The sequence below is a fragment of the Cynocephalus volans genome, chromosome 14 (assembly GCF_027409185.1).
Source record: "Cynocephalus volans isolate mCynVol1 chromosome 14, mCynVol1.pri, whole genome shotgun sequence".
In the NCBI taxonomy this organism is placed as follows: domain Eukaryota; kingdom Metazoa; phylum Chordata; class Mammalia; order Dermoptera; family Cynocephalidae; genus Cynocephalus; species Cynocephalus volans.
In genome coordinates this window covers 44,527,121-44,548,793 of record NC_084473.1, presented here as the reverse complement: position 1 = coordinate 44,548,793, position 21,673 = coordinate 44,527,121, and the positions used below count along the sequence as shown (strand labels likewise).

Genomic DNA, 21,673 nt, shown 5'->3' with positions numbered 1-21,673 from the left:
TAATGTATGTATGTGTATATATGTATATAATTTTTATCGTGTCATATCTGTAATTAAAAATTAACTTTGTCTCCAAAAGCAAAACTTCTAACTCTTTACTATGAGAAAATCTTTTTTCCTATCTTTTTTCACTTTGAAGTTTTTTGTACAATATGAAGCACTACATGATAAGCACTTAAGCAGCAGTGTTTAATACATTAATATATATGCTAATTAAGTGATCTGTATTATAATTTAAAATAACACAGCAAATTTTTACTTTTATCAAAAAAGTGTGTGTACATAGTATAAAAGTCAAATAGTACTGCAAGGTTTAAAATAAGGAACAGGAGCTCCCTTCCTCATCCTGATTCCTGTTCCCCCAGAGGCAACCACTTTCTTCTGCTTTTTACCCCCTCCAATTTCATATAGTAACTATTCATTTCCTCCAGTAGAAGGCAATTGTTCCTCACTTAGAATGGCCCCTTGGCTCCACATCTCCTTCATTGCTCATGTGAAAATCATCCTGGTTCTTGCTGGCTTTTCTGCCACTGTTTTCTTCTAGGACTTTTATAGATTTAGCTTTTAAGTTTAGGTCTATGATCCATCTCAAGTTAATTTTTTGTGTATGCTCTTAAATGAGTCAAAATTTTTTGGGGGGGGGTCCTGACATATGACTGGCTAGTTGCTCCAGTGCCATTTGGAGAGAACTCTACTCCTTCCCCACTGAATTACCTTGCCACCTATCAAAAACAAGTTAACCATATGGATGTGGGGTCTATTTCTAAACTCTCCTATTTCATTGTTCTATATGTCTATCCTTGCTCCAGTACTACATTGTCTTGACTACCATAGTATTGAAATCAAATAGTAGAAGTCTTTTAACTTCGTGATTCTTTTTCATAGTTGTTTCAGCTATTCTTGGTCCTTTGTATTTCTATATAAATTTTAGAATCACCTTATCAATTTTTACAAAAAAGCCTTCTTGAATTTTGATTGTGATCACATTGAAGCTCAGAATCAGTTTAGAAAGAATTGACATCTTAACAATTTAAATCCTCCAGTCCATGGTCATGGTCTCTCTCCATTTATTTATTTAGATCTCTTTTTAATTTCTCTCGAAAATGTTTTATAGCTTTCAGTGTAAAGGTCTTACACATATTTTGTTAAGTTTAACCATAAGCATATTATATCTTTGATCTTATTGTAAATTCATTTTCCAATTGTTCATTGCTGATATATACAAATACAATTTATTTTTGTTTACAGACATATCCTTCAACCTTGGTAAATTTATTATTAGTTCTAGTAGCTTTTCCTTCCTTCCTTTTTTTTTTTTTTTATTTTTGGATTTCTTAGGATATATATGTACACAGTCATGTCATCCTGAAGCAGTTTTACTTCTTTCTTTTAAATCTTATTGCATTGTCTAGGATCTCCAGTATAATATTAAAGAGAAGTATGAAAGTGGACATCTTTGCCTTATTCCTGATCTTAGGGAGAGAGCATTCTATTGTTTACTAGTATTGCATTAGCTGGGGATTTGATTGTGAATGACCTATATCAGATTGCAATTTTTTTCCTATACCTAGTATGCCGAGAGTTTATATCACAAGTAGGCATTAAATTTTGCCAAATGTTTTTTTCTACCACTGTTGAGAGAATCATGTGGTTTTTCTTCTTTAGTCTATTTATATAGTAAATTACCCTGTTTTTTTTTTTTAAGTCTAGTCAAGTGCAGTAGAAGGGGAGAAAAAGTATACATTGATTTTTGAATGTTAAACTAACCTGACATTCCTTCGATAAGCCTCACTTGGTCATAAAGTACTACTTTTATTGTAAGTTGGGATTCTATTCGCTAGTGTTTTATTAAAGAATTTCACAAGTATGTCCGTGAGGGATATTGATCTACAGTTTTCTTTAATGCAGCACTTTGTCTGGGTAATCCTGGCGTCTTAAAATTAGTTTGGAAGTATTCTGTTCTCTAATTCCTGAAAGAGTTTTTGTAGATTTGGTATTGTTTCTCTCTTGAATGTTAGAATTCATCAGTGAAACCATGTAGGTTTCTTTGTATGAAGATTTTTAATTACAAATTCAGTGTTTTAATAGGTGGAAGGCAATTCGGATTTTCCATTTCTTTTTACCATTTTACCTTTTCACCATTTTACCTTTTTTTTTTTTAATTTTATTTTTTTTGGCAGCTGGCCAGTATAGGGATCTGAACCCTTGACCTTATACCCCCATGCTCTTACCAACCGAGCTAACAGGCCAGCCCTCTGTTTATTTTAATATTTGTATTTTTAAAGGAATTTTTTCATTTAATCTAAATTGTCCAAATTATTGGCATAAATTTGTTCATAATATTCTCATATCTTTTGAATAGCTGTAGAATATGCAAAAATGCCTTCTTTTACCCCTGTTGTGGGTAATTTGCATCTTCTCTCCTTTATTTTTAGCATAGCTATAGATTTATGAATTTTATTGCTTTTTTTATAGAACCAATTTTTGTTTTTGTTGATTTTTCTTCAGTGTTTGTCTGTTTTCTATTTCACTGATTTTTACTCATAATTTTTTTACTTTGGATTTAATTTGCTCTCCTTTTTCTGATTTCCTAAGGCAAAAGCTTAGATTAATGTCTTAGAGCTTTCTTCTCCTGTAGAATGTTATAGGATTTAAACCCATAATATTCCCTCAGATTTATAATTTATACTATTCCCACAGATTTAGCTGCAATCCCACAAATTTCGATATTTGTGTTGCAATTATCGTTCTTATCAAAATATTTTCTAGTTTCCCTTATGATTTTTTATTGACCCATAGGTTATTTAGTAGTGTGTTATTTAATTTCCAAGTATTTAGGGATTTTCCAGTTATCTTTTTGCTACTGATTTTTAATTCAATTTCAAGTGGGGCCAGAGAAAAACTCTGGGTGATTTCAGTTCTTGTAAATTTATCAAAACTTTCTTTATAATCCAGCCTATGGTCCATCTTGGTGAATGTTTCATGTTCACTTGAAAAGAATAAGTATTTTTTAGTATTCTATTATTAGGTGTATACACGTTTTCAACATTTTATTATGAAAATGTTCAAACATAGCGAAAAGTAAAAATAATTTTATAGTGAAAACTGTGTGCCCACCCCTTGATTATACCATTAATGTTGTACTATATGAGGGGTCTTCAAAAAGTTCATGAAAAATGCATATGAAAAAATTATGTCTGGATTGCAATTTTTTTTTGCACCAATATAAACTTAAACTAACTTGTTGTAATAGGAGTTAAATTGAGGCACTAAGAAGGATAAGATATCAGTTTGAAATGAGCCCCTATCAGAGCAACAGGAATTCTGCTAAAATTGAAGCAAGAACCAACATCAAATTTACGGTGAAGCTTGAGTGGAATAATGTTGAAAACATTGATGCTTTACAAGAAGTTTATGGGGACAATGCCCCAAAGAAATCAGCAGTTTACAAATGGGTAACTCCTTTTAAGAAGGGATGAGACAACATTGAATATGAAGCCCATAGTGGCAGACCATCCAAATCAGTTTGCAAGGAAAAAATTAATCTTGTTTATGCCGTAATTGAAGAGGCCAATGATCAACAGCAGAAACAATAGCCAACAACATAGAAATCTCAACTGGTTCAGCTCACACAATTCTGACTGAAAAAATTACAGCTGAGCAAACTTTCTGCTATATGAGTGCTGAAACTGTTGTGCCCAGATCAGCTGCAGACAGGAGTGGAGAGTTCAATGGAAATTTTAAACAAATGGGATCAAGATCCTGAAGCATTTTTTTGAAGAATAGCAACAGGAGATGAACATGGTTTTATCGGTACAGTCCTGAAAATAACACACGATCAAAGCCATGGCTACCAAGAGGTGGAAGTGGTCCAGTCAAAGCAAGAGGGGACCAGTCAAGAGAAAAGGTCATGGCAACAGTTCTTTGGGATGCTCAAGGTATTTTGCTTGCTGACTTTCTGGAGGCCCAAAGAACAACAACATCTGCTTATTATGAGAGTGTTTGGAGAAAGTTAACCAAAGCTTTAGTAGAAAAATACCCAGAAAACCTTTAACCAAAGAGTCCTCCACCAAGACAATGCTCCTGCTCATTCCTCCCATCAAATGGGGACAATTTTGTGAAAGTTTCAATGGGAAATCATTAGGCATCCACCTTACAGTCTTGATTTGGCTTATTCTGACATCTTTTTGTTTACTAATCTTTAAAAATCTTTAAAGAGCACCCATTTTTCTTCAGTTAATATTGTAAAAATGACTGCATTGACATGGTTAAATTCCTAGGACTCTCAGTTCTGTAGGGATGGACTAAATGGCTGGTATCTTTGCTTACAAAAGTGTCTTGAACTTGATGGAGCTTATGTTGAGAAATAAAGTTTATATTTTTTATTTTTATCTTTTAATTCCACTTTTCCACAAAACTTTTGAAAGCCCCTTGTATGTGTGTTATCAGATACCTGTGTTATTATTCTGATGCATTCAAATGTGAATTGCAGACTTCAGTACACTTCTCCCCTAAATACTTCAGCATGCTTGTTATTAACTACAGATCAATGTTTATTTAGAGTGTTAAGAAGTCAAGTAAGATGACATGGAACAGTCCATAGAATGTGGTAATTTCAGTGGAATGCTGGCCAGCATGGAGAGAAATGGAGAAGAAATGGCAATCAAGAACATGAGCTGGGTGGTTAGCTCACTTGGGAGAGTATGGTGCTGATAAGACCAAGGCCTAGGGTTCAGATGCCTGTACAGGCCAGCCACCAAAAAAAAAAAAAAGAGAGAGAAAGAAAGAAAGAAAGAAAAAGAAGTAGAGAGAATAAGTGGAGGTAACTTTTGCCTCCTGCAAAATGTTTAACAAGAGGTGGGGAGAAATGAGGAAGTAAAGTGAAAGACATGAGGGATGACAGGTGAGGCTTGTTAATGTGAGAGACAATACAGCATATTTATATGACGATGAAAATGATCCAGGAGAGAGGGAGAGATTGACAAAGTGGGAAGAAGAGAAATAACTGGAGGAGGGACATCCTCCAGTTATTTGAGAAAGGGAGAGTGGAGAGAGGATGGGACCCAGAGCACTAGTGGAGGAACTTGAGAACAGGGACAATCTCCTATTGTAAGAGCAGGTTGGAGGCAAAGTGGAGGCGGAAGAATGAAAGAGTTCTGCTCTGACACTTATTCTATCAACAGTATACGAAGTCAGGTCACCAACTGAGTGAAGGGTATCGGGATGAAAAGATATAGGAGTTCTTATTTTTAATTTTTTTTTTTTTTTTGGCAACTGGCATGCGGATCTGAACCCTTAACCAACACCACGCTCTAACCAAGTGAGGTAACCAACCAGTCCATATTTCTTATTTTTATTTTGAAATAATTTTATATTTATAGAAGAGTTGCAAATACAGTACAGAAAGTTTCCCTATGTCCTTCACCCAATTACTCCTAATGTTAACATCTTACATAACTATGGTAACTTTACCAAGACTAAGAAATTAACACTGGTGCAACATTACTAACTAAGCTACAGGCTTAATTTGCAGTTTTCCAGTTTTTCCCACTATTGTCCTTTTACTGTTCCCGGCTCCAGTCTAGGATTCTGCATGCATTTAGTCATTATATTTCCTTAGTCTCCTCTAATCTATGAGAGCTTCTGAGCCTTTTTCTTTTCTTTTATGACCTACACACTTTTGAAGAGTATTGGCCAGGTGTTTCCTAGAACGTCCCTCCTCTAGGGTTTGTCTCATGTTTTCTCATGAGCAATCGAGGTTATGGGTTTGGGGGAAGAACGCCACAGAGGCAGGCGTTAAGCCCTGTCTAATCATGTCGGCAGGTTCGTGATAGCAACATGGTTTCTTACTAGTGACGTTAACCTCCGTCACTTGGATAAAGTGGAGTCTGCCAGATCTTTCCACTGTTGGCTGTTTTTCCTATTTCACGCTCTATGCGTTGGAAGTGTGTCACCGTATCTCGCCCGAGAGGAAAGACATCAAGCGCCACCTCCGGAAGGGAGGGATATTGAAGAACTTGTGGGCGCACGTTCAAACGCTCAGAACGTGAGGAGGCCCCGCGAGATCCGGGACGCCGCCGCCATTTCTGAGCTCGCGACTCTAAAATGGCAGAGCGGCTTTCCCCGGGAGGGACTGCGGACAGGGCCTGCGGCTTCTTCTTCAGAAAGCCGGGGCGGAAAGGGGTTGCGGGCCTCAGAAAGCGGTCGGCCTGCGACCCGGAGCCCGGAGAAAGCAGCAGCGGTAGTGACGAGGGCAGCTCTGTGGTTCGACCGGAGAGGAGGCGGGCGGCCCACAGCCCGGCGACCCGGGAGACCCGCGGCAGAGGTAACCAGAAGGCGGCGAAGGGCGACCCGAGGAGCGAGGACGAGGAGCGTGAGCTCGAGAGCCTCGGCCTGGCCTACAAGTCCACCCGCTCGGCAAAACCCGCGGGGCCGGAGGACATGGGGGCCACAGCTGTCTGCCAGCTAGACACGGACAAGGAGCGGGACGCACAGGCCATCTTCGAGCGCAGCCAGAAGATCCAGGAGGAGCTGCGGGGCAAGGAGGATGACAAGATCTATCGGGGAATCAATAATTATAAGAAATATGTGAAGCCCCAGGGTGCGTCTGTGGGCAACGCCTCCTCCGGGATGAGGAGGAAGGGCCCCATCCGAGCGCCCGAGCATCTCCGTGCCACCGTGCGCTGGGATTACCAGCCCGACACCTGTAAGGACTACAAGGAGACTGGCTCCTGTGGCTTCGGAGACAGCTGCAAATTCCTCCATGACCGTTCAGACTATAAACCTGGGTGGCAGATCGAACGTGAGCTTGAGGAGGGTCGCTATGGTGTCTGCAAGGACGAAAACTATGAAGTGGGCAGCCAGGACGAGGAAATACCATTCAAGTGTTTCATCTGTCACCAGGCCTTCCAAAACCCAGTTGTCACCAAGTGCAGGCATTATTTCTGCAAAAACTGTGCACTGCAGCATTTCCGCACCACCCCACGCTGCTATATCTGTGACCAGCAGACCAGTGGTATCTTCAATCCAGCTAAAGAATTGGTTGCTAAACTGAAGAAGCATCGAGCTGCAGCAGAGGGTGGTGTTTCCGATTCCTCGGAAGACCTCGATGAGGGTCCGATTCCCATTACTTAGGTTTCCCATAATTCTCAAATCTCGAAATATTTTGTTGTTCTTTTGGGGGGGGGGAATCAGTTATAATAAATATTTGGAGAGAGGTAATTTAAGGCTGTATAGACATTCTGTTTCTTCTTAAAACTTTGTGGTATGAGGGTTTTTGTTTGTTTGTTTGTTTGTTTTAGGAAAAAAAAAAAGGGAAAAGTGAGAAATAGTCACTTTAGAGTAGGATAGTGAACTTACCTGGGAAACTTGATAGTATTGCCAGGCAGTGTGGAGTGCCTATTTGAGGTTTGAGGTCACCAATTCAAAGTGAAATCAGCTATATTGTGTGGCTTTCCCCAGGAGTGATCAGCTGCTTGCGTGGAGGCTCTGAAAGGATTGGTAGTTGGGTTCAACCAAATTGGGATATTCCAGCTCAATATGATAGAAGAGAGAAAGAAGGTTGTTGGAGAAGGTGTTTGCAAAACTGAGATGAAAATGCTGGGCTGTAGAACCTAAGCTTCACTTCCAAACAGCAAAGTGAAGACAACAGACAAGAAAGAAATGGTTGTCAGACAAGGTTGAAGGACTGTAACAATGGGGCTCTTGAGTAAGTGAGCTGGAAGGATAAGAGAGATAGCAGGCTTCAAAGGAGCTGGGTGTTTGAAGGAGGAAAGCAAAGAATTGGCTTAGAAATGGTGAGCAGAGGGCCGGCCCCGTGACGCACTAGGGAGATCCTATATAGGGATGGCCGGTGTGCTCACTGGCTGAGCGCGGTGCGGACGACACCAAGCCAAGGGTTGCCATCCCCTTACCGGTCACAAAAAGGACAAAAAAAAAAAAAAGAAATGGCGAGCAGAAAACCTACTACACCTCCTGGCTCTGAGGTGCCTGGGATATCAGGGGAAATGTAAAAACAGCTTCTAACCAAGAGGGCTGCTCAGGAGATGGGGTCCTTTACCGCCAGGAGGTGGAGGGAGCGTTCGAAGAAGAGGGAGGTGGAGGGAACATTTGAAGAAGAGGATGAGGCTACCAGGACATTTGATGATGACACATCTGGAGTTGCAAAGAACACAGTGGAATAGTTTGGGAAGGGAAGGAAGATGGATTCAATCAGATTCAGAGATGGACTCAGAGGTACTAGGATGATTATCCCATGTTGATGTTAGATGACCTAGAAGTTTTGTTCTTCTAGCAGTGACTGAGGCAAATGGGAATATAAGGCAGGATGGGATTAGCCTGAGAGGCTCTTGGAGGGAGATGGGAAATGAGCCAAAACTGTGTGAATTTTGAATAGTTAGTACAAAGGTTAGGGGGCTTCAGGATGACTGTTGTCCCCTGCAGAGTGTAGTGATGGTGGCAGCCTTTGTAGGGAGGACAGAAGTGCTTTCTCTGGGAGCATATAATAGGGGATATGGGGTAATTGGTCTTAACTTAATAACTACCTGAATGGTTGAGTCATTATCATTAATATGTATTTATTAGGCATCTAGTTTGTGTATGACTTAGACATTCAACACAGTAGAAAGAATACAGTGTTCTCAGAGCCAGTTGAGAGAGGAAACAGTTGGTTCTAGAGGTGGTGTTCTGGCCTAGATAGAAGGAAATAGAGTATGGCAGAGATGGACCTTAACCTTTGCCTTATCAGGATCAGAGGGGTGTGGTCTTTATGACAGGTCATTTACAACGTGTGCAACGGTCCTGATGAAACCTGAGAGTTTTTTTAGACATGGTGGTGTGAGAGTTCTTTTAGATATGGCGGTGTTCATGTTTAATGACACCTCTGTAGCAACAAACAGCCAAGTGTCTATATATGATATGAGGACATTCCCTCTCCTGGTAACTGAACAGGGTCAAACAAGGCTGTCTCCAGTGGTTCTCATGGAGCTGGTTGGGAACTAATGCATTGGCTGTTTGCAAGGCATAATAAAGAAAGGAAGGAAAAATACACACTTAGATTACTTTTCTTTCTAGAATGATCTGTATGTCCCAACTCCTGAGATGTCCCTAGAAAATCAGGGTGTGTGATAAGAATGAACTAAATATCACAAAGTTAATTTCATTTGTACTTTTACTCAGGATGAGTGAATGGTCAAGTTCATAGTTTGACTGAGCTGTACATAACTCACATCATTACTGTATACAAAACTGACTCAGAATATACACAGCTTGATAATGTTCCTGGAAGTCCTGGCTGTCCCTATCCTATAGTACTAAGGATCAGCAGTCATTGAGGACCGAGTGAGTAAGAGGCAGAATGACTGTAGTGAATTAGAAGGAAGTGAAAGAAGGAAATCAAGAATGTGGATAGAAGAGTGGGGAGGGGAGCTATGTCATATATTTGTTAGTTCCCTGTTTGCAAAAAAGAAGGGGAACTTCCAGCAGTCAGTAGGAAAGTCTTGTGAACAGGTAAATGAATGACCACATTTCCATTTCCAAGCAGGATTTATTAGGTGAACTAGCAGCTGGTTAAAATAGTGGTGATGATCGTGATGATGATGACCATATAAAGACTTATAGAAAGCAAATCTACAGTTGCCATAACACCTGTCCCCCACCCCCCATTCCCCATGGTCAGCAACCCACAGAACTTGCTGGAATACAGCTAGCAGCTAATGGGTGCTAAGCTGAGTCACTTAACAAAGTTGGAGCACTGTTAAGAACCTAGTTTCCATCTCCTCTTTTGTCAAAAAGACAGCCCAGGAAAATTAGCATGTGGGTCTAAATGCTACAGATAGCTCAAAAAATATCTCAGAGCTTGGTAGGGTTAGTGAGCTATCCTGATGTGGAGGACAGGCATTTTGCTTCTTTCCTTAGACACAAAAGGCTTTGCAGGAGCAAGGAGTGGAGCCCATTGAATGGAGATCACTAACCAGTGGAATTATGCAAGTGTAGATGAGGACACATGCATAGCTGGGCTTGTACGTCACCCAACCTGGCTTACTCTAGTAGGAATATTCTGTCCCAAAGCACAGGGAACCATTTGATGCATGTTGTTAAGCACAAGATGGGGGCAAAAATGTGAGAGTTGGCCTATGAGTGAACTGTAAGGGGATCCAACATTACCAATGGAGAATTATATTTCAGAACCAATTGGTGGGGAAGGGAGATAATATGATTCCGTTTTAGTGAACAGTCAAATTGTATGAGGCTTCATACCAGTTCTGTGGAGATTCAGGTTCAGCAGCAGACAGGGCTCTTGGTCCTTATACATTCCCTCAAGGAGTTTCTAGCTTCAGTGGCAAAACAGATATCCCTACACATAACTCCTGTGTATAGAATCAATAGAATCAGCATTGGTTTGGCATTGTCCAGTTGTAGATAATTACAAATCTTAATGAAACACACTGCTTTCTTTTTTCAAGCTTGTTTTTAGATTCTTCTTACCCTTGAAGGTTTTCGGAGTCTTATTTGGCTACTGGTGAGAAATCTTCCTTAGTAGTTAGTGAAGTCCACTGACCATTTATAAAAGAAGAGAAGGGAACATGAAACATTTGGTAAGCACTCACAATGTGTGTTCTATCATGTTATCTTGTTTCATCTTTACAGAAACTGTAAACTAGGTATCACTTATTTACATTTTACAAATGAAAAGCTGGTTATTCAAAGTTCAGTAACACCCAAGATCCACTGTTGACGAATGATGGCCAGAGACTTGATGCTAGGTCTGTGGGATTCTAAAACCTATACTCTTTCACCACACCACATGGCCTTGGTGCTGTCAACCCTAAAGAGTATGTCTCAGTAGACAAAACTTGGAGAAATGTTTGTGTGTCAGATAAGCTCTGGCACTTAATAACTTCCAATTGGTTCCAAAAGGAGTTTGTAGTTAGGTGCTCATATTTACAGAGGGTCTTTATTCTTTGAAATGGGGTGTCAGACTTTCTTTCTTGATGGCCATAAAATATTTCATACTTTGCATATATCTTGTAGAAACGCCCATCAGAATGAAAGTAATAACCAGCCAAGCCCTTATAACCATAGAAACCTTTTGTGTCTGCTTCCTGCTGGGGGTTATGGAGGACAGAGGATCCCGCCTGGTGGCTGTGACCTCCCCACTCACTGTGGGATCCTGCTGACTTCTGAACCCCACCCATCACCCCACAAAGCAGTTTATAGAAAAACATTGAGTTTATGTACACGGATGCCCTTCCCAGGTAACATAGGCAAGGTGTGTCTGTGTACACAGGATCACTCAGAATTCAGTAGCTCTATTGGTGGTGGATCAAAGGCCACACCACTTCAACCTGTTCTCCCATGATTCTTGAGGACAATTCCAGGTGAGAACTTGAATTAATAAAGCCCTCTGGTTACTCCAGAAACAATTTCTCTCTGCTCCCCTGCTTTGGTTCTCATTGCAATTGCAATGAAATAAATTGAGATCAGCAGGTGTTTCTATAAGTGGAACAGCTGGCAGAGAGCACTGGCCTAGCACTTAGTTGCCTCTCAGACAAGGCTGAGTGTAACCTTGGATCAGTCTTTTGTCTGCCAAAGTCAGATGGGAATTCACTCTAATACTAGGTTCATACCAACAAGCCCTGGGTTGGTTTGGGAAGGTTCTACGCTACAGATAAATTCAGGTTGTGTCGATATTCCCTCTCCCCAGTTAAGTGTTCCCCTGCCCCACCCCACAAGTGCCCAGCTCAGTGGGCTCATCTGTTCACAGCCCTCATTGGGGGCTCCCCAAAGTGGGACCTCAGGTTCTCCAGTTCTTTCTCTGAACACAACCCTAGGCCCAAGCTCTCTGCTAGGAAACTGTTAGACAATGTGCTAGTGAGGTATACCTCCTAGATTAGATATTTACATTTTAATACAGGCCTTCTGGAGAAAATGGTTTATCCAAAAGAAGCAAGTGATGGTGAGGATCTAAGTCACAGAATCATGTCTTTGAGGGACATGTTTGAGGCAGCTGGGCCTTTTAGGACCTTTGTAATCACTCCACTGAAGCACAAGGCTGGCATGGATTAATTTGTAACTTATTTACTACACCTAATTTACTTAATTTATGTGCACAAGTCTGTACTAAGTGCAAATGGTGTCCAAGAAGTAAAAGAGTCAGGCCCTGTTCTTGAGAAACCTCCAGCACAGTTGGGAGAGATCAGACACACTTCTGAAGTTAAGCAAGAAATAGCTACATATTAATTCCAGGCAAAAATACCAGGGTACAACAGTGAGCTTTTCAGAAGAAAGACATCATGGTTCCCAAACCTATCATGAGGGCACCATGGGGACCCGTGGGGGCTGGGGGAGTCTATAAACTAATCTCTATAAGTGTCTTTCAGGAAAAGTTAATCACTTTTCCTTCAGAGCTCCAAAGTTCAGTCTGGATGGTGATTTTTTCCTGTACACCAACAAGAATGATTATTATTTGAAAGCATTCATGGCAGTCCACTGAGTAAACATTTTAGCTGAGACAGCACTTTGGCTAATAATTAAACATCATTATTACTATATTCTAATTTCCCATGCAAGTCCATTCTTAGCAATTTGTAATAATTTGAACATTAAACTACAATATTTCAATAATGAATGAAATAATAGCTGATATATATGCATTAACTCATTCAATGCTCTTGTCAACCCTAAAGTTTATGTCTCAGTAGTCAGAACTTTGAGAAAGGTGTATTTGTGTGTCAGATAAACTCTGGCACTGAATAACTTCCAATTGATTTCAAAAGGAGCTTATAATTGGGTGCTCATTTTTATAGGGAACCTATTGGAAAAGAGATGGATAATTCATTCAATGGTATTGAAAAATTTGGTTATTTTTTAAATGCATTAATTTAAAGTCCTGATCTCATGCTATGCCCTGAGAATAAGTACATATGAATTAAAGAATTATGCAAATAATCAAAATCATTTAAAAATCTAGAAGAAATATTCAGTAAATAGTTATTTGCTTTCTGGATGGGAAATCTCTTTCTAAGCATAAAAGTAATGAAAGAAAAATAACTTATGAAAAAGGCTGAAAGGTATGACTATATGAAAATGTAAATATTTTGTAAATCAAAAATAACAAAATTACAAGACAAACAACAAATTCGGAAAAATACTTCTCTACGAATATGACAAAGAGTTTTCATGTAAGAGCTTATAAAAATTGATTTTAAAAATCACTAAGATTTCAGTTGAAAGTCTTGTCTTAATCAGTGAGTTCTGGTCTTAGCCTAATGGCATTTTATTAATTTGCATTTATACACAGCTCTACATTCCTTTTTTTTCATTTATATATTAACTTTATTTATCCAATAGCAAATTTCTTGACTAAAGAGGCTTTCTTTTTAGTAAATCATCTGTCTTTTCAATCAATGTTTATTGGATTAGCCTCAGTGCTGGGCACTGGGCATCTTAAGGTGGATAAGATAGGCTACTCTGCTCAAGGAATTCACAGTCCAGGACTCAGGCAGATAGAGACAACTACAGTAGAAGACAAGTGATATGATATAGAAATGTCAAGGTGCTTTGAGAGCACAGAGAAGGCAAGAGAAGGCTGGACAGAGGAGGCATGCTTAAATTGTCCTGTAGGTGAACAGGGATTTGTCAGGCCGACAAGTGGGGAAAGAGTATTTGGACAAAAGGAACGGCTTATATAAAGGTTTAAAGATGAGTAAACTGTGTGATGACGTTTGGAAGATAAAAGTAGTTGAATATAGCTAGATTACAGGGTACCTCCAGGGAAATAATGGAAAATAAAGCTGAAGGTAAAGTCCAGATGATAAAGAAGTTTGGATATTATGAAAGTGATGACTAATCCAGGGAGTGATGTGATAAGATGTGTGGAAAAATTCCTTTGGTGGTTATATAGAGGATCGTTTGGAGGGGGCAGAGGACTGAAGCCGGGAGACTATAAAAGGAGGTAGCAAAGAAGTGCCTGAGCTAAGACACTGCTGGAGATGAAGATCATGGAGAAGAGGGCACAGGCCCGAGAGGTGTTTGGGAGGTAGAGTCAGCTGGATGTAGGAAACTAGAAGAAGAGAGCAATTTAGGTTGACTCCAGATTTCTAGATTTGGTGATGGGGTAAATTGTTGAACCGTTTACAGAGACAGGGATCAGAGGGGAGGGAGCGGGTTTGGCAGTGGATTCGAAGGGGAGAGTGAGTTCATATTTGAGTCTGAGATGTGTTAAAGAAAAAGTTTAGAAAAATTAGATCTAACAGTGTCATTGTGCAAAGAATCATTTGCGAATCAGGCAGCCCTCAGAACCAGAATAGGTTGCAGAGTGACTCCAGAGCTGCCACAGGGCAGGAATAGAAGCAGGTAGGAGCCCAAGGCAAAACTACAAATAAAAAGAAAAGGCAGGTAATGTTGAACTGTAAAATTGGAATTTTTTTTTGGTGGCTGGAGGGTACAGGGATCCAAACCCTTGACCTTGGTGTTGTCAGCACCACACTCTCTCACAAGTCAGCTTACCAGCCAGCCCCAAACTGGAATTTTTATTCCTTTTCTCCAAAATTTAAATTCACAATCTGTTCAACAGAGATTTGATTTCTAAATTGCATCTAGCTCTCAGTGTGTGTATGTGCGTGTGACAGGGAGAGAGAGAAAGAGAGACTCACAAACATTCCAAATAACAAAAATCATCATAAATGTGAAGCTGGAGGAAATAGTTTCACTGTACCCAGAGGAAATGGGTTCCATAGCCATGCAGGGGCCTGAATCTCCCTCCTGCTTTCACTAAACTGGCCTCATTATCATGACATTTGCATTTTCCTAAACAATATCAAATAATAAAAGAGATCTCCTTTTCCACCATTTGGTTGTTTGGGGACACCTATTTGTCAAGAAGCACAGTTTTCTCTTCTATAATACACTTATCCCAGCATAGGGACATCAACTTAAGGCACATCAATGCTAAGATGGAGGCAGAGAGAGGAGGATCTGAGGGGGAGGTGGGAGAGGAGACCTGAAAGGAAGAAAAGAGACCAGAAAGGAGGGGCAGGGGGCTCAAGCTTGTAATGAAATCTTTTCCTCTCTACTCTATGCTCTCAGCATGGCAAACAGACTGGATGAGCAGGAACACTGGGGGACCTCACTGGTGTCTTTGCTTAGTCCTTTTACAGCTCGGGTTAATTTTTAACTTCCTTTGGGAGAGATAAAAAACAAATACAGAAACTCAGACTAGGTGACAGAGGCATCCTCACCCCAGGGCTAGTTTCTACAGCTCTTGTTCTTTGTCCCCACGTCTCCTCCCCTCTCCTTTGTCTCCTGGTTCCAGGGAAGGCCTAGAGAATGATCACGTGGCTCAAATGGGGCTGTGTTCCTGCCAGTCTCCTGGGCTCCCTGCAGGGACCAGGATTCCTAGTATTTCATGCTGCGGCCCCATTTTTTTTCATTTCCTTTTTGCTTTTGCTGTTGATCTGGCTGTATGTCCGCAAGACTGAGATTCTCTCACTCTCAAACTCGAGTCCAATGTCTTAGATTTCAGTGTTTTTAAGATCGGTGGAAACTTTTTTAAAAAAGCAACATTAAGCTAATATATTCTTATGCAGAAAGGAAGCTTTGTTCTATTCCTCTCTAAAACTGATGCTTCCTAGTAGTTCTCAGATGTTGCAGATATGTGTACTACTTATTTGTAGAATATGCACCAGATGGAGGTTCTTATTAAAACAACTAGTCACTAAGAATCCTTCCCTTCCCTTTCTCCATTGATACCACCTTCTTAAAGACCCCCTCACATACCACCCCAAGTAACTGAAGTGTAAAGAATTATTTCCCACGACATTGTTTTTACTCTGATGAAAGTGCATGGCAAATATTTTCATTAACACTCCTCTCCCTTTTCTGACTGAGATGTTAAATCTTGGAGTCAGCCTGGGTAATATTACACAGGAAAATGGCTCTCCACCCCCATACACCTGTGCTTAGTACAGTGCCTGGTATCTAGTAGATAAATACCAGATAAATATTTGCTGAAAGAATGAATGAAGAAGAGTCTGGGAAAAAAGAAGCTGAAGATTTCTAAAATGGGAGAATTACACCCAGCATTATCAAGAATTGGCTGTGTAATAAAAGTGCACCTTTTCCTCTTTGCTTAGCTAATTATTGGAGAAAAATTTCAGAGAATAATATTATTGGAAATAGAAGAGACTTCAGGAACCTTTAAAGCCTTCAGACTCCAGAACCAATAGGATCCCAGGCTTAAGATTCCGAAGATGGTCTTAGACTTGGCCCTGCCTGCTCACAGGCTCAAGGGTGAACACAGCTACTGGTTATTATATATGTCTAGAGGAATTAAGTGATTGCAGTATGCTCAGCTTAAAATGTTGTCATGAATCTGAGGATGGGATAGAGGGGCTTGCTGTTTAGAATGTCCTGATTACCACTTTCTGCACTGGACTAGGGACAGGCCAGAAACATTTGGCAAAATGTTCTCCAAAGCATCCCTTCCAGACCCCTGGCTGCTCTGGGAAGGCAGTAATGGCCGCTCAGTTGAGTACAGCCCTTGAGGTCATACAGACCTAAGCCCAAATTCTGTCTGTGTCCTGAGTTGTACAGCCCAACAAAGAAAAGTAGACACTGTGAGGTATGGTCAGTTTTAAGCTACAAAGATAACTCACAATTAGCTTAAGCTTTGGGGATTTAGTTGAGTGGAGAGCTGCTCCTGTGAAGATCAAAGACTATGGGATGGTGGGTGAGGTGGGCAGCAAAGTTGCACAAGGAAAAGGAGCTGGTTGGTCTAAGGAAGCTTGGCATAATCAATTGCTGGCCCCTGAGTCCATTTGTTGAGGCCAATAGTACAGTCTCAAGTTCACCATTGAAAGAAAGTGAGCCGGGATGCCGGGTACCGTTCAAGCTTTATTAAAGGAAGAAAATCTGATGGGCTGTGCTCAAAGTAGTGGGCAGCCCAGGGCTGCCCTGGAAAGGGGACAACACCAGGTGTGGGGTGGTGGATGGTGCCATTTTGTACTTGGGCTTGTCTAAAGTGGCGCTGGTTATGTTGCAGATCTATTATTCCTGCCTTTTAAGTATAGGAAAAAGGGAAAAAGGGCAGAGGTCTCATTCTTCTGAAGCTACTTCCTGCTGGAGATGGGTGAAGATATGGAAAAAATAAAAGATTTAGGTGGCAGGGTATTGGTTTCATGTGGGGAGGCTGTATTCCTCCGGGGAAGGGTCACTGATGCTGAGGGGCTGATATCCTCCTTGCAGGGACAATTTGACATCCTTTTGGTTCGTGAAAGCCTGTATACATTCCTGCAAGAAATTAGAGAAACATCAAAAGAGACAGGGGCCAAAAAGTAGGATAAGGAACAGTTAGGGGTCCTAGAAGGGGCATAAGCCAGGGTATCCAAGGGTTCAGTGAAATGGTTTAAGTTGTTTTGGATCACCCCGGACTCATTTATGTTATAACAGCATTCCTCCCCCAAGAAGAGGCAGGTGCCTTCCTTCATGGCTTGTAAGGAAGTAAAGGTTCCGACGGTTCTGTAAAGTGAGTGTCACGAGTGAGGTGACGTTTCACTGGAGGGAGGAGATGCTATCTATACTTAGTTCTTCTGAGAGTTTTTGATGGAATTGAGAGGCAGTAGCAGAAGGACCTGCTATGCCAGTCCCAGTTGCAGGAAGGATCCCTGCCCCAATTAAAAAGGTATGATTAGGGCCGCCCCGTGGCTCACTTGGGAGAGTGTGGTGCTGATAACACCAAGTCAAGGGTTAAGATCCCCTTACTGGCCATCTTAAAAAAAAAAAAAAAAAAGTATGATTAGTGCACTCCGAGAATGGGGGGGCACTTCCTGAGAGGGGGGCCAAAGTTAGTCCCAGTCCCATCTCCATCTCTCCATCTGTCTGGAGGGTGATGTCAGGGACAAGCCAAAAGCATATGCAAGAAGTCGCATTACAGGGGGCAGGCAACAGGATACCATAGTTTTACAAAGGAAATATATTCCAGTTTTAGGGCATGGATGAGGAGGGGGTAAGTGAGTGGTAGCGTTTGGTGTTAATGAGGCAGACTGTGGGCAGGCCCTGCATAATGTTGACAGACCCCACTGAGGTGAGATTAGAGGAAAGTGAAGAGACGTTTGTGGAAACATCGTGGGTTACATCAACAGGGATGGGAGTGATCACAAAAAGTTTCTTGCAAAGTGGGAGACAGATGAGTTGCTTGGGAACCAGACTGATTCACTGAGGACTGCATCATCCCTGCGGACCTGGAACCTCCATTTTCCAGGTAAGGGGGAGCATTGAGATAGGAGGAAAAACATGGGAAGGATGCAAAGGGTTAGGGAGCCAAAAGAATTTAAAGGGGACCTTGCCACAATGAAATTGCTAAGAAGCATCCTACTGATAGGAGGTAAAGAAGTACCAGGAGAAATCTTCCAATAATGTTACACTGCTCTGGGGCAGCTGCTACCAATCCTGTAGCAAGTACTAGGACAGGTACTATAACAGTAGCTCTCGAGTGAAGTACGTGAAGCAGGCCTGCAAGAGTGAGAGGATAATTGCCCGGGGAGAGATCATCCTTCTCTGGTATTGGGGAAAAAGTGGAGGTCCTGGAGATTTTCAGTTTTGTGGGTCCTAAAATGGACGAAGTGTGAGGAGATGTTGGGTTGGGGGTTGAGTAGAGGGACCCCTCTGGCTTGGTGTCAACAGATTTTTGGATAAAGTCTCAAGTGCTAGTTTGACCAAGGATAAGGGATACCCAGGGAGCCTTTTCTAGTACTTTTACTGCCGTAGGGGTGGTGAGAAGTACTGTATAAGGCCCTTCCCAGCATGTGAGATTGGCTTTGGGATTCGGGTTTTAATATACACTTGCTGTCCCTGGCTCAGTTTAAAGTCTGAGAGGGTGGGGGGGAAAGGATGAGGTAATAGACAGTTAGCCTGTTCCCAAAGAAGATCCCTAATGAGCGAAAGAGTAGGGAGATACTGGCCTAAAGGTGATGAGCTGCAAGGGAGAGGTGTGGAGTGAAGGGCCTACCATACGTAAGTTTCACCAAGAAAGAAAGGATTTCACCCTTTGTGGTAGGGGTAGGGAGTTCAGAAAGTAGACTCTTGAACTGAAGGAGAAGAATTCTGGGCCTTGCTGGGGGACACTAGATATCCCCTGGAGGCCAGGAAATTAAAGAGAGTAACAATGTGGGCCTGTGAATACTCATAGGAGGGGCTACAAAGGAGGAGGTCACCCACATGTTGTATTAAAGTGCTAGAGGTTGGGGGAAGTTTAGATAAGTCTTGAGCTAAGGCCTGGCTGGAAAGTGGGGGCTATCCCAAAATCCCTGAGGTAGTACCGTCCAAGTAAGTTGTTGGGAATGACTATTTTGAGCATGTACCTGAGCTGCCATCCAGACCTGCTCCCTGTACATGGACTCAGACAATTCCCTCCATCCCAGCCACTTCATGGAAGGGTTATAAAAAGCTGGAGCTGAGGCAGGGTTGTTACCTGAGAAGGGGGAGAAGGAGAGGGGTTGAGTGGCTGAGGATGAGCATCTCGAGGCCAGGTAGAGGGAGGAGAGAGAAATGTGGAGGGCTGATGGATCAGGAGATTGATCCGAGTCTGGAAGGAGATGTTGAGCATGAGCTAGGAGAATCTGAGACATAGGACAGTTTTGACAGAAGAGCATGTTCAGAGATAGGAGAAGGCCTGAACAAGGAATCTCTACAGCTTTTGCCATTTCAAAGAGTGTCTAAATCGAGTGCCATCTTGTGGCCACTGGGATCCATTGTAATGAGGCATTTGAGTTTTAATATCTCCCTGGAGGCCAAGAAATTGGCTAGGAGACTGCCCAGAGGCATAGAGCGGCCCAGAGGCTAGAGTGGGCCAGAGGCGTAGAGCGCGGAGTACAGTAGAAAACAGGACAGGCTGGGATGTTTAGGTTCGATGTCTCCCTGGAGGCCGAGAAATTGGCCAGGAGACAGCCCAAGGGCATAGAGTGTGGAGGTTTAGGTTGTGATGATCCCATTTAGAGAGTGAGAAAGGGCAGTCAGTCCTGGTAGAAGAAGTGTGCCAACAAAGAACGTCCTCTCTGTTGCCCACCTTCTTTTTGAGAGAAAAAAGCCCACTTACCAGCTAATGAAGCATCCCAATAGCTGGGGGGCATGAGAAGGGTTCCCTCGGCCAGGCGCCTGGGCTTTCATATAGACCCGAGTCATAGAGAGAGAGTAGTCAGGGGAACCGGAGACATAGGCAGGACAGACCCACGGACTCACCCTGAATTGACGCCGATGTTGGATGTGTTGGTCTGAAATGGCAAAAGGAGAGAGAGTCCCAAGTGTACCCGGTTCCAGCAGGTCTGGGAAGGGCAGCCGAGGGCCAATCACCCCCAGAGAGAGGGGATCGTCCACAACATCGGCCAATACCCTTCCCGGGTTTTGGCACCACAATGAAAGAAAGTGAGCTGAGATGCCGGGTACTGTTCAAGCTTTATTAAGGGAAGAAAATCTGCTGGGCTGTGCTCAAAGTAGTGGGCAGCCCAGGGCTGCCCTGGAAAGGGGACAGCACCAGGTGTGGGGGTGGTAGAGCTTATATAGTGCGCCAAGGGCTGGCTGATATAATCAAGGAGGGTCATTATGCTAATGTGGATGGGGTGGAGAACTGCGTCCTTGGAAGCAAAAGGGGTTTCTGTTTAAGTCAGGAGGCTTCTCGTAAAGGGAAGTGGGGAGGGGAGGGGAGGGGGTGGATGGCGCCATTTTGTACTTGGGCTTTTCTAAAGTGGCACTGGTCATGTTGCAGATCTATTAACCATCAAGTTGTCTTTCTGCTCATTCTAACCCATTACTCTGGAAGCAGTTGCTCTGGGTCCTTCTTTAGTGTCCTGACTGATTGTGATCTTATACCTTCCAGGCTCAGTATCCTGCAGCAAGCAAGTCCAAATGCACATGCTCAAGACACTAAACATTTAACAATGGTATCCTCCAGTTATGACAACCAAAAATGTCTCTAGACATCACCAAATGTCCTGGGATGAAAAAATCACCCCCAGTTGAGAACCAATGCCTCAGACAAGTTATCCTCCACAAAATCCCTCATACAGAGTTGCTGTGATGATTGGCATTAGTTAGCCTACCCAGGCTTTAGAGAATCCTGCTCTAGGCTTATTCCAACCAGACCCCTTTCATGAGGGAAGGAGTCAACAGGGCCAAGAGAATATATGCACTAGAGCCTGTGCCTTCCCTCCTAGACCACATTCTGGGTACTCAGGTGTAGGGAAAGTGAAGGAAAGTGGTCAGGGCCCCTCAGATGTTAAGAATCTTGCCAAGCATTTGATGTAAATATGCATGTGTGCCCAGGTATTCCTTGGTTATTGTCTAATGTAATTGCGCATGTGCACCCAGGTGTCCTGCGTTATGACTTAAGTATAAAGGGTGAGTGGCTCTGATCCACAGCGCCCCCCCCCCCCGGATGCCCCCGGGGTCGGGCATGGGGAGGCTGCTACTGCTGCTGGAGGCTGTTGCTGCCAGGGCCCCTGGGACCCTCCGGGAGGGCACCACCACTGCTGTTGCTGCTGCTGCTGCTGAAGACTGAACTCCTGTCTTTTGCCAACGGCTCCCAGGATCTTTCCCAATTACCTAGTGTGGACCTGCATGTGAGGGATCTGGTGACCCAGCCTAGCATATGAGGGGTCTGGTGTACAAACCCCAGTCTGTA

The 21,673-nt window shown here is 42.4% G+C and overlaps 1 protein-coding gene across 1 annotated transcript; it reads left to right on the top strand.

Annotated features, from left to right (window-relative positions):
- Nucleotides 1-6,105: 6,105 nt before the first annotated feature.
- Nucleotides 6,106-7,134, top strand: LOC134362418 (E3 ubiquitin-protein ligase RNF113A-like). Its single transcript, XM_063077654.1, has one exon. The coding sequence runs from the start codon at nucleotides 6,106-6,108 to the stop codon at nucleotides 7,132-7,134; it is 1,029 nt and encodes a 342-aa protein (XP_062933724.1).
- Nucleotides 7,135-21,673: the final 14,539 nt, after the last annotated feature.